General features: G+C 34.2%; 2 protein-coding genes across 2 annotated transcripts in view; one reads left to right on the top strand and one right to left on the bottom strand.

The window, feature by feature from the left end:
- LOC139499281 (uncharacterized) overlaps nt 1–16,975 on the bottom strand; it is a 740,979-nt gene that overhangs the window by 166,777 nt on the left and 557,227 nt on the right. The gene's annotated exons all lie outside the window — the stretch shown is intronic.
- Nucleotides 689–9,925, top strand: LOC139499057 (sperm microtubule associated protein 2-like). Its single transcript, XM_071287722.1, has 5 exons — nt 689–941; nt 2,931–2,994; nt 4,298–4,362; nt 5,492–5,558; nt 9,267–9,925. Exons 1-5 carry the CDS (start codon nt 929–931, stop codon nt 9,814–9,816), a joined length of 759 nt encoding a protein of 252 aa, XP_071143823.1. The 5' UTR covers nt 689–928; the 3' UTR covers nt 9,817–9,925.

Here is a 16,975-nt window from a genome sequence, read left to right as displayed (position 1 = left end):
GTTCGCTTCATTTTCACATATTCGAGTGATTTTCCAAATATCATAAACTAAGATAATAATAATAATTTGTATAGAGTCGATGTAGATCTTGTCTTTTTGTAGACACTCTTCTTTTGATAGGAATTGTAATTTAGACTCCAGAGTTTAATGCTGCCTTAACACGTAATTCGAATTCGATTCGCATTAACTAATTCGAATTAGTTTTTTAATTCGCATTCGAGTTTTATGTCTGAACGTAAATTCTAATCCGAATTGCAATGCGCGTAAAATTTGCTTTACTGTCTGAACGACGTTAACTTTTAATTCGTATAACAAAAACGTAATTCTAATGCGAATTGGATAATTCGAATTAGCCAATTCAAATCAATTCGAATTAAAAAAAGAAGAGTACATGTATTACTATGATTACAATTAGCGAATTCGATTCGCATTGAATGTACGTTTGAACGAGGCATAAGCCATTGATTTCTTGTCTTGTCGATCTATATACCACTGTTTCGTTATCCATACATATATTTAAATAAGGAGATATACAAAAATAGTCCAAAAGAAATGGATATAAGCAATAATATGCAACCATACGATCTTCAATAATGAGACACACCCATGCCGGAAACATGTACTAGTCGCTATGCTTTCGGAATAACCTAAATATGTATATATACAGCTTCCGAAAAGCATATGAGATAAAAACTAACGTTTAAACCTTATACATAATGTTTCAAACTTAATCATGATATTTAAAACTCAATCAAGAAATTTGAAACAATCACACATTTATGTACTGGTTTTATCTGATTGAATAGTGAAAAGAAACGAATGCGTTGATGTGCAGCGAATCATTGAAATTCGTTAGCGACACAAAAGTGTAAACTACTTTATTAAACCAACAACACACATTTATTTGAGGACAATAACCATATTGAAAATGAAGACGTCAGGTAATTAATATAATAAATAAATCAAATAATGTTGCAGTCGTAAACTATGATCATAAAGTTATATTTTATAAGCTTTTCCTTTTTGTATTTCCAATATTTCAAATTGTATGACGATGTATATCAAATGTTAAACCCGTTTAATTGCGTTGGAAAAAAAGACCTGTATATATTACTGACTGTACCTGTCCAAGGATTTGTATAGTGAGAGTGTGTAGTATCTCACTATACAAATCATTGACCTGTCTTAATGAAAAATAAGAAGATGTTGTATGATTGTCAACAAGACAATTACTCAAGAGAGCATACATGGCGTACAACTAAATATTTCTACGATTAGTGGTTTTTCAGCCAAAAAAAGAAAGGATTACTCTCATGAAAGTCGTTTACAGTTTCGTAAAAAAAAAGACAGTTGACAGACCATAATACTGTTTGTTTTAATGATAATACAGATATGCAGTGGTATCATTGAGACACCAATACAGTCCTTCTTAATGTTTAGAACCAGTAATTCGGGTCCGGTCCAAAGGAACATGCAAAGAAATTAGTTCATATTTAAACAAAATTGTTCCTGGACCTACGCATAGTAGCTGTATCGTTGTCAATAGGTGAAATATTTGGGTAGTTTTTGAGAAAAAAAATGAAGGCTTGGAGACTCGGGATGACTGTATATCTTTTGTTGAAAGTTTCTTTGGATTTATGAAAATAACGTATATCAAAATATAATTAGGAGGGCACATTTTCGCTGTTGTTCATATCTGAAGTACCTGTTTTGGTACTATCAAACTTCCGGGAACCAGTAGTACGCTCTTATAGGCAATACAGTATGTTGAATATTTCAGCACAAATCAGGATAATGTATTACAGAATAGACATCAAATAAATGCCACTTAATTTAGAAGTAGTCATTAATGATCGACAATGCAGAAGTTATGTAAAAATATGCACAACCATTGCAAACCATTTTTTAAGCTTCTCATAGATTTAAAATCTTTTTTTTTTCATAACCAAACTAACCTTTTTTAGACATACATCTATAATACTAAAATTACGAGGTCCAATTTATCAGCCGTCATCACGTAAAAACGATGAATCAAAGAATTCAACTTTATATGTAACTAATATAGTACAACGCTGTTGATTAAAAATTACACCACTCCAGACCCCTTTGTTTCCCACATAATTAATATCGCCAATAATTAAGAAGTTCCGGGTCGAATCCGATACCGATACCAATAGTATATTCACCTGTTACCTATTACCTTATCTACGTTCCGCATCTGACAGGCGTACCACCAAGGTGTTTAGGATTTTGCTATAATATACACGGGTCGTAATCACAGGGTTGACACTACTAAATTCAATCATTGTCACATTGTTCCCGATTGTAGTATTTTAATCAGTATGACTTTCTAAGATGACAATACGAATAATATAATTCTGGACTTAAAATAAGGCGTATAGGTACAGCATGTACAGTTTTCAATTTGTTAGCCGGAATGACGTAAAACAGCGAATCAAAGAATTCAACTTTAATTATAACTCATTAAGGACAATGCTGTTGATTAAAAAATACTCCTTTTCAGGGACTTTTGTTTTCCAAATAAAATTATTAATACCAATAATTGATAAGTTCCAGGTCGACCGGTTCAAACAGAAAGATGTTGAAAGCAGAGAAAACTGTGCATCTTATAATCGGCATGACTTTATCAGAATACAATACCAACACTAAAATAAGGCTTACGCATAGTTATATTCTTTAATTCAGCCACAGACCCGCGATATCACGGGTGTGTTCTAGTCATATTTAAAAAAAATGCTAAGCGCAGAAGAATGGACATTTACAATAATTACACTACAGATAGCATGAAAACACTAAAATACTAGACGAGTTTTAGTAATTCAAATTCAATTAATATTTTCGTTTACGTACAAAATTATTTGTTGAAGAGTAACATGAAGTCCATTAAATACTTAGTTTCCACATTTCAGAATACAGTAGGATTATTGTGCTAGCACAACCAAAGCCTTTACATAATGATTTTCGAGATCAGAGGTATATAACTTATTATGTAAAGATGATGTTCAATATGAGAATTTCACGTTTGAAAATCGCATGCACTAGTACATTGTATGCACAACTGGCTCTATTCTTGGATCTTAACAAGCAATGTATTCTTCAGAACTTAAAGAAAAGCGGAGAATTATCAAAACTTGTGTTTAAGCATTGCACGTTGGATGTGCTGTAAAAACGTGTTTTCACATGTAAATTCAACTTTTTTTGTTTTAATCCTATAAAGCAAACAATAGGATTGATAAATAATTCTAGAGTATTGTTAAATGTATTACATCAGACAACACTGGAAGACATTACTGGCTTAGGACAGGCACTTAAAATTGTTGCAAGTTATTATTGTAGAAATTTATTTTTTAATCATGTGAACATGATCACACCATTTTATCAGAAGCGTTAAAAAAGATTAATTATATAGCTATTTATTCTGGTGTAGTAAATATGAAACGTACTAATCTAGACAAACCGCTATTGTACATGTAAAATGATGTATACAGCACTAGACTAAAGTACTCTAAATATACAGTTTTAAATTTTGAATTATTCCCCTTTAATTGATATAGTTTGGCAAATGGACAGAATTAATGATTTTATGTTTTCTTTTAAACACATCATAATAAAAACTGAAATTTTATTCATGCAGATGCATATTAGCTATTGAAATAAACTAAAGCTATATTTGAACTGTTTAAAAGTATTATATAAAAAAGAAGATGTGGTATGATTGCCAATGAGATAACTATCCACAAAAGACCAAAATGACACAGACATTAACAACTATAGGTCACCGTACGGCCTTCAACAATGAGCAAAGCCCATACCGCATAGTGAGCTATAAAAGGCCCTGACAAGACAATGTAAAACAATCCAAACGAGAAAACTAACGGCCTTATTTATGTAAAAAAAATTCGGCTGCAAGTGTACTATATATATCAAAGCGACACACCCTTGGTTTTTCTGTTGCATAATTATATAGAAATGTTAGCACTCAAACTTCCTCCTTTGAACCTTGAGCCCATCGACTATATAACCATTTTTGTTCATGTTGTTTAGTTTATTTTAGCGGGTATATTTTTTGTTATGTGTTATGTATAAATATCCAGCCACGTCCACTCGACACGGAAGAGGGTTGCATCGTTTTAGTAAAATAAAAACTTTCAATATTATGTTGTCATTACGTGAGGCAAAATGTCTTACCTTACCTAGCAAGGTATATAAATAAAAAAAAAAAAATAAAACAAAAATACGAGTATCGACTAAAATTTTTTTTTGTTTTGTTTTGTAGACGATCTGTTTACTGGATAGACAGGACACCATTTGCACCAGGTCCGAACGGCACAACTCAGATAGGTATGTTAGATCAGATCGTTAGGGATCTCCCTTTGTTTGTACTAAACATGAGCAACACGACGGGTGCCAAATTTGAAGCAAAATCTTCTTACCCTTCTAGAGCATCTCAGACCACCTCTGTTTTTGTCGTGTTGCCCAGTCTTTAGCTTTCTATGTTTTGTTTTGTGTACCTTTTTCTGTTTGTTTGACATTTTCATTGTTAGCCATGGCGTTGTTAGTTCTTTTCGATTTAAGAGTTTGAATGAGCCTTTGGTATCTTTCGCCTCTCTTCAATTCACGTCTTTCTTATAATTGTGAGTTTTCAGTGATTGATATCCTTGTATGAATTAAAGAGATATGAGACACATATCCACCAGAGTTCATATACAGTGGATTTTGGAAAATATATACAATCGTTCGGCATTTAACAATGAGAAAAAATAACATACGCTAAAGTTGGCTATAAAATGCCTCGATTTGAAAATTATGAAATAATCAAAATGTGAAAACTAACATGATACATGTATGGACTTGTATATTAGTTATAGGCCATACGTTGACATATCATTTTTTGCTATTGTACAACCTAAATCAACAAACCTCGGGTCAATAAAGATACGGAATCAGACAAACGTACACTCCTATCGGCAAACCTCGGGTGAATCCGGTGATCACCGTTTAGAGGTACGTTAGCGGACGATGTCTTTTATTTCATACTGTTGAACATATGCCTAATTCAATTTCAATAAAGAGAGAGATTTTCAATTTATTGTTGAGATAGAGAATAGAACTAGTATGTATTTTACTATAATTTTATGCAACAATTTTATTTTAACACGTACTTATAAATCGTCTCCAAATTTGAAAATCAGAAAACATTACTTTAGTTAATTTTCAAAAAATGGCAGCAAAATGCTGACTCGGGCCTTATCTTATATTTAGCATTTGTGTGGCTCACATTCATTACAAAATAAATCTAGGAACTGCTTAGATTTTGGTAATGAACTTTTGAGATATTTAGTTTTCTTGAAATAGAAAAGTGGGAGACATGGGACAAAATATTTTACCCTGTATCGGACAAAAAATCTTAAACCTGACATGACTAAATCCTTAAAGGCTTTGCCTAATTGAGTGAATGTTTATATTTCAGTTGCAACAGAAAGAATAAATGAACTATCTAAACCAAGATCGCTAACTGCCAATTTTAAATTTAACAAGTAAGTCAGACGAATATCAGGAAAAAATTGTATCTGGAAAGTTTCGTTATCCAGATATTATTAGTTACATAGTGTGCTAGTGACCTAATACGGTATATATGGGGTCAGTAAATTCCATATGGGGTGAGAGCGAAGCTCGAATCCCCATATGGAATTTACTGACCCCATATATACCGTATTACGTCACTAGCACACTATGTAACGAATTTATCTTACCGACTATCTTAACGTGTGAAATTAAGACTAGTGATTCTCAAAATGAGCAAGTCTTCAATACTGTTAGCATTAAGAAAATACTTTCATTGATCCTACAAAAACAGATGCAAACAATAACGACTTGTAAGGTTTAAATGTGTTTTATGAATTTATTTCAATCTTAATCATCAATTTCGTCGTCTGTTGGAACTTTTAAGTTTTTTTCTCAGTACCGTTTTGTTTTTATAAAGGGACATAACACCATTACTAACCGTGTATGAAATAAGCCCCGCCCCCTTCTTACCTAATATGGAATATAAAGGGACGTAACTCCACTACTAACCGTGTATGAGATAAGCCCCGCCTCCCTACTAACCTAATATCAAATATACACGGTTTGCACGAAGACGCTTTTAACCAATCGTATTCCTGGAAATGTATAGGAGGTAAGATAAAAATAAAATATTGTTACTTAGCATATCACGAAACATATACAATATATATACATTTCTTACATATTTTTTTGTACCCTTTTAGGGCTTCTGTTTTGACATGATCGACTTAAAATGAAGATGTAGTATGTTTGCCCATAAAACAAATATCATAAAATTGAGAATGGAAATGGGGAATGTGCCAAAGAGACAACAACCCGACCATAGAAAAAAACCCAGCAGATATGCATATCAGCTTGATATGCTGACTTTTCTGATTGGCTGAAACCTGATGTATACTCAAACAGCTGACTTTTATTAAGATTGGCTGAAGCCTAATGTATGACTCAAAATGTTGACTTTTCTGATTGGCTGAATCCTAATGTAGGACTCAAAATGTTGACTTTTCTGTTTGGCTGAAACCTAATGTATGACTCAAACAGCTGACTTTTCTGTTTGTCTGAGACGTAATGTATGACTCAAACTGCTGACTTTTCTGATTGGCTGAAACCTAATGTATGACTCAAATTGCTGACTTTTCTGTTCGTCTGAGACGTAATGTACGACTCAAACTGCTGACTTTTCTGTTTGTCTGTGGCGTTATGTATGACTCAAACTGCTGACTTTTCTGTTTGTTTGAGACTTAATGTATGACTCAAAATTCTGACTTTTCTGATTGGCTGAAACCTAATGTATGACTCAAACAGCTGACTTTTCTGATTGGCTGAAACCTAATATATGACTCAAACTGCTGACTTTTCTGACATTATGTTAGCCTCTCGCGACTTAACGCTCTATTAATTGTATTGCATTCAGCAAAAAAATAAAAACATCAGAGTATGACTTAATGATCAAATATAAAAATAAGAAGGTGGTGGTATTATTGCCAATTAGACAACTCTCAACAAGAGACCAAAATGAATAAAGGCAACAGTAGTATACCGCTGTACGAAATGACACAGACATTAAAAGCAGTTCTTTAAATCATCGCCTATTTTAAATTTATATGAAAAAACTTAATTCAAATAGTTTGGGGTTGGAAAAGGGGGGGGGGGGGGTCAAATTGCTGCAAATTTTGTTTAAATTGATATCGATTTTACATATATCCTTATCGGTCAATAAATATTTCCCAAATTAAGTTAAGAGGAGGGTAGGGGGGTCAGTGAAAAAACTATGAATTCAGTTTTTAATTTATCCTTCATTGAACTTTTGATGTCGTCCCTAATTGATATTTATATTAAATATTTTTCTAACGGATATAATTTCAATAATAACACTCTTGCTCATGATAAATAAAAAATACTGAAATAACAGCTTATATTGAACACAATCATATTAACAAATTAACAAATTAACACCAACATACTTCTCCAAAAGAAAGCAACTATAATTGCAACAATGGATGTTAAGCAACAGCAAAAAAAAAAAAAAAAACATAACTGTCTCCTATCGTATGGTAAATAAACTCATCATAGATACCAGGACTAAATTTTTTATATACGCCAGACGCGCGTTTCGTCTACAAAAGACTCATCAGTGACGCTCGAATCCAAAAAAGTTAAAAGGGCCAAATAAAGTACGAAGTTGAAGAGCATTGAGGACCAAAATTTCTAAAAGTTTTGCCAAATCCAGCTTAGGTAATCTATGCCTGAGGTAGAAAAGCCTTAGTATTTCAAAAATTAAAAATTTTAAACAGTTAATTTAAAAAATTATTAAAAACATTTTAGGAAAGGTGTCAAAAATTCATAGGTACTCGGAGACCGAGGATAAATTGTTTAAGCCATCTCCATTTTTTCAAAGTCCATTTTTTTCTGTTAAAATCCATTATTTTAGCATTTCTGTATACTATGAACATACGTAAATTATAAATATAGTGTATTTGCTATTATCTATCAATTTCATGTTTCTTCTCCACGGCGAGCACTGCTATATTGGGGTCTATATTATCTTGAGAGTACTAGTCTCTATCAACGCGAAAAGTATTGTCCTCTCCCAGAGTACTTTTATGAAAAGTGTGTGCAATTTTAAAACAGGATGTCTTGTATGACTTAAAAGTTAGTCTGATGACGGAAACACTATCTGGACGCCTTCAGGTGTCAGACCACCAATTAAAAATCCCTATCTGTTCAACCAAATTTTGCAATTTTCACAGCTGTCTAAATATTTTACCTTACGTTTAACTTCAAAGATACCAAGTATATCCTGAATTGTGCATGTGTCAACTTTCTACGTGCCAAATTTCAACCCACGTTTTATGAGTTTTGAACAGCGGTATACTACTGTTGCATTTATTTATAAGAAATGTCTGATCTTGAAAACACAGATACTACCAAAATAACTTCCGGTTTTCTTGAAATCTTAAATAAGTATACTATGTAGCGCGTTAATCCTGAATTTTTAATGCAAACTCCTAGACAAGTGAAGTTTGGCTCAAAATGGTCTAAATATATTTCCCTTTCACCAAAAGTTTAATTTCTGCAAATTTGTTGGTTAGTTTAAGTTAACAATGACATCAAAAGCACTATTTTGTGTTAGAGTAGGGCTACTTTAACGTTCTAAAATGAAGGGAGTAATTGGTGGTCTGATACCTTTATTTTCGTTTTTCTCGCAAAATAAACCAAACTGAATAGTCATAAGAATAGATTACAAATGCGACTATGCATGGTACCTATAGAAAACAGAGGCATGATGATTAATTTATCGTGGAAGGAAGAGAAGCGACACACAAAACGAGGTCTCCTCGTTTAATTGTATAGATTTGCATCTAAATCATTTACTATCTATATTAAATGTTTAAAAATCAAGGGAAGACTATAAATATGACAGTAGCTGAATTTCCCCTAGACTAATACGAGTTACTTTTCCTTATGTTTAATCAGTTAATGTTATAATAGTTTACCAAGTACTTGAATACATCGATAAATTTCACTTCATTTGTAGTATAAAGTATAAAATTAATTGTTCTGGTCAATCATATTCTTTTCTGTTTACTAAATGCAACCCCTCTTCTATCTTTAAACTCATCTTTAAAATTTTGTTCTTTTACACAAATATTTCTCAAGTTCAGATTTATCTATTTCAGAATGTCAGCAATATCGCCTATAAAAAAATCAACGTTAGAAAGAAACCCGGCTGGGAGGATTTTATATTTGTCACTTCCGAGAAGGCCTTTAGCTAAACCTGACGGAAATGTGTTTTCGTCAATCCCTACAGGACTACCGAGACAAAGCACATTAGATAGAATAGATATGCTAAGCCAGCCCAGAATACGAGAAGACACCTTTGCAACTGACGAAACGAGGTGGGGACAACCAAAACCGGTATCATTTGACGCAATGGTTTGTACTCCAAGTTCCCGCCTTGAGGATTTATCTCGACCAAAGAAATTCCACTCGGAATTCAAACCGGAACGTCCAGTAGAATCCGAAGTACCTGAACATGCACTGACTTCAATGGCTAACCAGCACCTGCAAAAATTAGCGCGTCCCCGCACGAGAACAATGATAATTGATGACTATGATCCGTATAAAGTGACGTCTGCTGCGCAACACGCTAAGCCAACAGCGAGAACAGAATTGTTGTCTGTGCCTTTTACGCGTAAACAAAAACAGAAAAGCCAATTAAGAAATTAAAAAAAAAATCATGCAACTTTTAATCTAACAAGTTTACTTTGTGTCTTAAAACCGTATTATTTTTATGTTAATATAATGTAATTTTATGTCAAAGAAGTTATAAATCTGATTGATTACTTGTTTATTTTTCGGGAAAGGAAAGATATCAGATCTTCATACTAATGTCACTTTGCAAATATTCTGTATTCTGTTTCCTTGTGTTTTTTTTTGGTGTTTTTTTATTATATCAGAACCTACACACATTGTTTTAGACAACAACTATTTAACTAAAAAAAGACGGAGACACACCAGGCTGAGTTTAAAATCCCCTGTTCAACAGATTGGCATATAGTTTTACTTAAAAGACGAAACAGAATATTTTATGCAATGCTCAGATGTAAAAGCTGAGTGTTTTCGTAAGAAATAACTTGCGTCAAATAAAACTTATTGGTGTAAATATAAGATGATTATGATGAGCCAGCAATCCCTGTATAAAACATCTATTTAGCAAAGATAATGGTTGAAATGCATTATAATATCTTTAACAACATATAAGTTTATAAAAGTATTTGCAGTGTGTATACAGACATTAGAGGTGGATCGAATGAAGAATGAAAGGAGCATAGTGGTCAAAAATGGCAAATAAAATCTAAATATAAATGTTCGGTCTCGTGAAGTTAAGGCCGGGGCTTTCAACAAATGCTATGGTATAATTTACGAAACACTGACCACAAAACTATCCAAAATATATGAAATATCAAATTCAAAAATTATTAAACTAAGGTATATTATGTTCCATCTTAATGAGTAATCAACGAAAGGTCAAAAACAAAAACAACTTTTAAGTTCAAATAAAGTAATTAAGTAATATGGATATCAGTTGTTTATTTAGTATTTATCAAAAACAATAAGATATAACAATGATCAACAAACATATAAATCGTGAAACATCCCATATTTTTTGGGGAGGGGTTGGGGAGTCAAAGTTAGGGTACACTCTCTAATACTTATTCTGAACTCTCCACTGATACACTTTAGTTTTATCAGTAAATTGGAACTTCAAAACTCTTTATTTATTTACTTTGTTTGAACTTATGAATGTTTTATGTTATCTTTTTTTGTACAATAAAGTGCGCATTAAACTAGAAAAGGACCAGATATTAATAACAGACCGTGCTTTCTTAATGATATATTTACAGTGTGGTGTTCAATTTTTAGTACAAATTTTATCAAAATTGTAGAAAAGGTCATCAGCTCATACTCAAAATATGGCTATTTATTTTAGGTATTTTTGTCATATAGCTCTTCAACGGTTTCGGTACTTATTCATCTTCGGATTTCAAATGTTTGGCTTTGAGCGTTCCAGATGAAGGTAAATCCAGAAAAGCGGTTCGGACGCATCTATAGAATTATTAAACGTGTTGTTTTCATTTTTTAGGTAAGGGGTCTTAAATTCTTTACATATCTTCCGAAACACTAATTTTTTACCGTTTTAAGCTAGATCACTCCTTTACTTTGAAATTCATCACCCAAAATTTGTTATAGTGTTATGTTACCTCCTTACTTTAAAATATTGGCGCAAAAAGACACGAAGAAACAAAGCTCATAGACATAAGGGAGCTACCATTTGATTTTTATGGGGGGGCTAGGATGAAATTTGAAAAAAATAGGCAGGACAGGAGTTTTGAGTAAAAAAAAAAGGCAGGATGAAACACTTTGCAAAAAAAAAAGGCAGGATGACAATTTAGGTAAAACAGTCAGAATAAACTAATAAAAAAAAAGGCTGGACCGAATAGAGTGAAAAATAAAAAGGCAGGACAGAGATTACAACTAACAAAAAATGCAGGACAAAATTTTTCATCCTAGCCCCCCCCCCCCCCCCCCCCATAAAAATCAAATGGTAGCTCCCTAATATGAATCTTCCTTTATATTTTATTTTGCTATGACAATTTGATATATGGTTTTGTTATGCTGAACTTTCAGTAGCAAATATCTCATGTCGGTTGAGAGCACAAGAACCAATTTATAGAAAAAAGCTGACTATACGGTATGAGTTTTGCTAATCAGTGTTGAAGGCCGTGCGGTCACTCAATAAATTTGTTTACATCCGCATCATTTGACCTTCGGCTGGACAGTTGGCCCATTGGTAATCATACCGTATCTTATTTTCAAAAGGAATCTAATTCTACCTTGCCCGTGAATTATCAGGCATATCGCTTAATGTTTGGCTAATATTTACTTAACTTTGTGTCAATGTGAGGACCTTAGCTAGGGGTATGTTGATTCAAAGCTAGATATCCTAACCCATTATGTCTTAATTAATCTTCATAGAACCAGGTGGACGTATAACTGCGTTTTCTCCCCTACTGTGATAGACTTATAGGGCAATATTACTCCGGTCTATGTAAAATTTACGTGAAGGACATTTCTTGATAGAAACTAAGGTACAAGTTAACTTAAATGCAAAAACACTTTCCACTTAATTAGACAAATATTGGTATGACCCGCTTAGGGACATTATGTTTTTCGTTCTATGCATCCGTTCGTTCGTCCGTCCGTTCGTTCATTCGTCTGTCCGTTCGTTCATTCACCCGTCTGTCCCGCTTCATGTTAAAGTTTTTTGTCAAGGAAGTTTTTGGTGAAGTTAAGTCCAATCAACTTGGCACCCAAGACCCTATGATATGATCCTTTTTATTCTAATGCTAAATTAAAGTTTTGACCCCAATTTCACGGTCCACTAAGCATGGGAATTGATAGTGCGGGTGGGGTATCTCTGTACTATGGCACATTATCATTTTACTCTATTTCTATCAAGAATCTACTGTTACAGTAAAGCATCTAACAACTAACCTAGTGGTCTGAGAAGTGTGCATGTTTTATCATAGCATTGCGTTTTCATGAATTTGTTTTACCTGTTGGATTTCAATCATTTGTATTTCAACGTAAATACTCCAACCAGATATCATTTATCCCTTTTTTTCCCTTATTTATTTACTATTGAATCCTAGAAACCGACTCACTTGTTTTGTGATTGCATGTACTTCGGGGTGCAAGGGGTTGTTGATTAAAGCCCAGTCATGTTATATTTGAATGGAAACAACAAGCTGTCTCTCTTTTAAAGGTTAAATGCATATTGACCTTGTCTCCAAATACTTAATCGCCAAAATTTATAATTCTCATATTTGAAAATATCCAAAAGTATTTGATAGTTTTCAATTTTTGAAGGAATCTAGAGATATAATTCATGAGTTTCATGATTTTCAAATTATGAAGGAGTATTATTATAACGGCCTCAATAATTTCAAATAAAGTTATTTAGCATATTAGTTCCCATTCTGAGCACCTAAATAAGTCTTCGCCCGGTTGTGTATTTTTTTTTTTTTTTTTTTTTTTATTTGATGGGTTTTATATTTCCCCTTTGATATCATCTCCAGTTTTATTTAAAAAAAAAGCGTGGACGGACAAATAAAGTCAATAGTAGTGAACATATCTTGTCAAAATAATTCTATGCTTAAGTCAGCACAACTTGGATACATTGTCGAAATGCGATGATCTGGTGCGGTGTGTTTTGTTTTTGTCTTAAAAGCTTCCGGAAATCCTAGGCAGCAACCTGCGATCCAAAATGTTCAGATGCCAATTTAAAGCAACAGCAGTAAACCGCTGTTCAAAAGTCATAAATCAGTTGAGAGAAAACAAATATGGGTTACAAGCTAAAACCATGGAAACACATCACAACTATAAGAATTTTATTAGTATAAAATCCAAACAATAGGATTGTTACTAAAATATACAACAAAAACAAACAAACAGACAGTGGCATATTAAATACAAAACGATAGTCAACTATAAGAGGAAACACAACAGAGCAACAGCCTTTTCAATACTCACATCTCGTGAATATTTTTGAAGTCTAGTTTGATGAATATTAACGCTGGCTAACTTCACACTAATTCTAAATACATACTTATTTTCTAAGACATAAAATAAGCTTTCTGAAATTATAATTTTAAAAAAACCACTGGCGAGTGAAAAATTGTATTCTGTGACTGAAACAGTGAAAACGAATCCAGAAGCATAATTACAAGTATTTATTTTCATTAAATTGAAAATAAACATTGCAAATTCGGAAACCTATCTGTTTATAGGTTTTCCGCTTATTTTTAAAAAGTCTAGGATTTGATACATTGACCACTTTAGTATCTGGCTTTGTAAATAACTTTATCAGGTATTTACCTGATCTAAAAGTCTATTCACATTGTGTATGTTTGTATGTCAAGGTAAAAGCGGGGGTTATCATAATAGTATGGCCTTTGATAGCCTACATATATATAAACAACGAATATATGTGTAACAACATGACATGATTTATATGGGTAAGAGATAGGCGATAAACAGCTTATTATTCGGCGTGACCGCTTGTCTCTTGTCGACAGCGACCTTAAGTTGTCTATTCTTTCACTTGTGTCTGCCCCTTGACATTTTCTCTAGATATTATTCGGTGTGACCGTTTGTCTCTTGTCGACAGCGACCTTAAGTTGTCTATTCTTTCACTTGTGTCTGCCTCTTGACATTTTCTCTAGATATTATTCGGTGTGACCGTTTGTCTCTTGTCGACAGCGACCTTAAGTTGTCTATTCTTTCACTTGTGTCTGCCCCTTGACATTTTCTCTAGATATTATTCGGTGTGACCGTTTGTCTCTTGTCGACAGCGACCTTAAGTTGTCTATTCTTTCACTTGTGTCTGCCCCATGACATTTTCTCTAGATATTATTCGGCGAGACCGTTTGTCTCTTGTCGACAGCGACCTTAAGTTGTCTATTCTTTCACTTGTGTCTGCCCCATGACATTTTCTCTAGATATTATTCGGCGTGACCGTTTGTCTCTTGTCGACAGCGACCTTAAGTTGTCTATTCTTTCACTTGTGTCTGCCCCATGACATTTTCTCTAGATATTATTCGGCGAGACCGCTTGTCTCTTGTCGACAGCGACCTTAAGTTGTCTATTCTTTCACTTGTGTCTGCCCCTTGACATTTTCTCTAGATATTATTCGGTGTGACCGTTTGTCTCTTGTCGACAGCGACCTTAAGTTGTCTATTCTTTCACTTGTGTCTGCCCCATGACATTTTCTCTAGATATTATTCGGCGTGACCGTTTGTCTCTTGTCGACAGCGACCTTAAGTTGTCTATTCTTTCACTTGTGTCTGCCCCATGACATTTTCTCTAGATATTATTCGGCGAGACCGCTTGTCTCTTGTCGACAGCGACCTTAAGTTGTCTATTTTTTCACTTGTGTCTACCCCATGACATTTTCTCTAGATATTATTCGGCGTGACCGCTTGTCTCTTGTCGACAGCGACCTTAAGTTGTCTATTTTTTCACTTGTGTCTGCCCCATGACATTTTCACTTTTGTCTGCCCCCATGACATTTTCACTTGTGTCTGCTCCATGACATATTTTAACGTATGTCTGCCCCATGACATTTTCACTTGTGTCTGCTCCATGACATTTTCACTTGTGTCTGCCCCCATGACATGTTCACTTGTGTCTGCCCCCATGACATTTTCACTTGTGTCTGCCCCCATGACATGTTCACTTGTGTCTGCCCCCATGACATGTTCACTTGTGTCTGCCCCCATGACATTTTCTCTTGTGTCTGCCCCCATGACATTTTCACTTGTGTCTGCCCCCATGACATTTTCACTTGTGTCTGCCCCCATGACATTTTCACTTGTGTCTGCCCCTTTGACATTTTCACTTGTGTCTGCCCCCATGACATTTTCTCTAGATGTTAAGGCAACAAACATTCAATTATCAATCAATTCTTATAGGCCTAGCCGTTTTTAAAAAGGAGGGTTCCAAACCCAGGATAAAAGGGTCAGGGGGGGGGGGAGGGCCCAACCATATGTCCCCATTCAAATGCATTTATCATCATAAGATGAAGGGTTGCAACCCCCAGAAACGCAATCACTGGGTCCGCTACCGGTTCGTTTGTCCCATATCACTTCATGCACACTCCTTTTAAGCCGGTGTAGAATTTTTTTTATGTTTGTAATGTATTAGACATGTCAGACGTTTAGCAGCTTAGTGAGGGGATGGAGTGATATGTTAATTGGTGGTTAAAGTTGCTTTACATCCAGCGGGCATATCTCATGCTTGTTCAGACGATATAGGAACAAACTACCAAAATATTACACAATACAAGGGGGCAATTTGTTTTACCCCTGTCCATCCGTCTGTCCCTCTATGGATGTATATATTCCAGAAGATTTCACTTTGCGGTCTGTTTGTACATATATTGAAGGTGTGCATGTGGTCAGGGTTTTGATTTTTATTGCATGTAATTTGCTCTTTTGCATGGAAGATAAAGTTAAACTTGGTCATTTTTGGATTATTTACTTACATAAGAGGCATATAGCGTTTCCTGCCAATAACTCCTCATTTATTTCAAAGTCGATACCAGGGGCGGATCCAGCCATTTTAAAAAGGACAACCCAGGACAAAAAGGGGGGGGGGGGGGGTTCCAACTATATGTCGTCCCCATTCAAATGCATTGATCGGCCAAAAAAAGGGGGGTTCCAACGCCCGGAACCCTCCCCCCTAGATCCGCCAATGGATACTGTTCAAGGTAATTTTCAAATACTGATCTTGAATTTCTAGTTGGTTCACTATGGCTTATAATATACGGTTGTTACTGTAAAAAATGTTTTTATCTTTTGATATACAATTTGCATTACAGCTAATTACCCACTGCATGTAGAGTAAGACTTTGGTTAGCATGCTTGCTTTGTTTGTATTTTGACAATTATAATTTGGATAACTTTCAATCAAATTTAAATATAATATATACTGCTTTGATAATGCCTGTCTATATTGTTTGCTGATGTCAATCTTAATAACACTGTTTGAGCTAACGTTTATACAAGTTTATACAAACAAAGCAAGCAAACCAGCCGAAGTTTTACTCCACAAGCATAAGGAACTTAGCTGTAACTGCGAAGATATTATTCTTATAGTTAGATATGTCTTTGACATTACTGGAACTAGAGTAACCCTGTATTACAGTTTATGTTTTCATTTATTTTATATTTCTTTGTTTGTTTGTTTGTTGTTGTTGGTTTTTTTTGGGGGGGGGGGGCCATCTTCAAATTGGGTACAAGCTTGACATGTAAGCCTTACCATT

Source organism: Mytilus edulis, chromosome 12 (genome assembly GCF_963676685.1).
Source record: "Mytilus edulis chromosome 12, xbMytEdul2.2, whole genome shotgun sequence".
Classification (NCBI taxonomy): domain Eukaryota; kingdom Metazoa; phylum Mollusca; class Bivalvia; order Mytilida; family Mytilidae; genus Mytilus; species Mytilus edulis.
This window is presented reverse-complemented; position numbering and strand designations above follow the sequence as displayed.

What these genes read in the sequence shown, in the direction of transcription:
- LOC139499057 (XM_071287722.1), top strand. An exon ending in GAACGGCACAACTCAGATAG is followed by an intron (nt 4,363 to 5,491) that starts GTATGTTAGATC and finishes TTTATATTTCAG; the next exon opens with TTGCAACAGAAAGAATAAAT. An exon ending in GCCAATTTTAAATTTAACAA is followed by an intron (nt 5,559 to 9,266) that starts GTAAGTCAGACG and finishes TATCTATTTCAG; the next exon opens with AATGTCAGCAATATCGCCTA.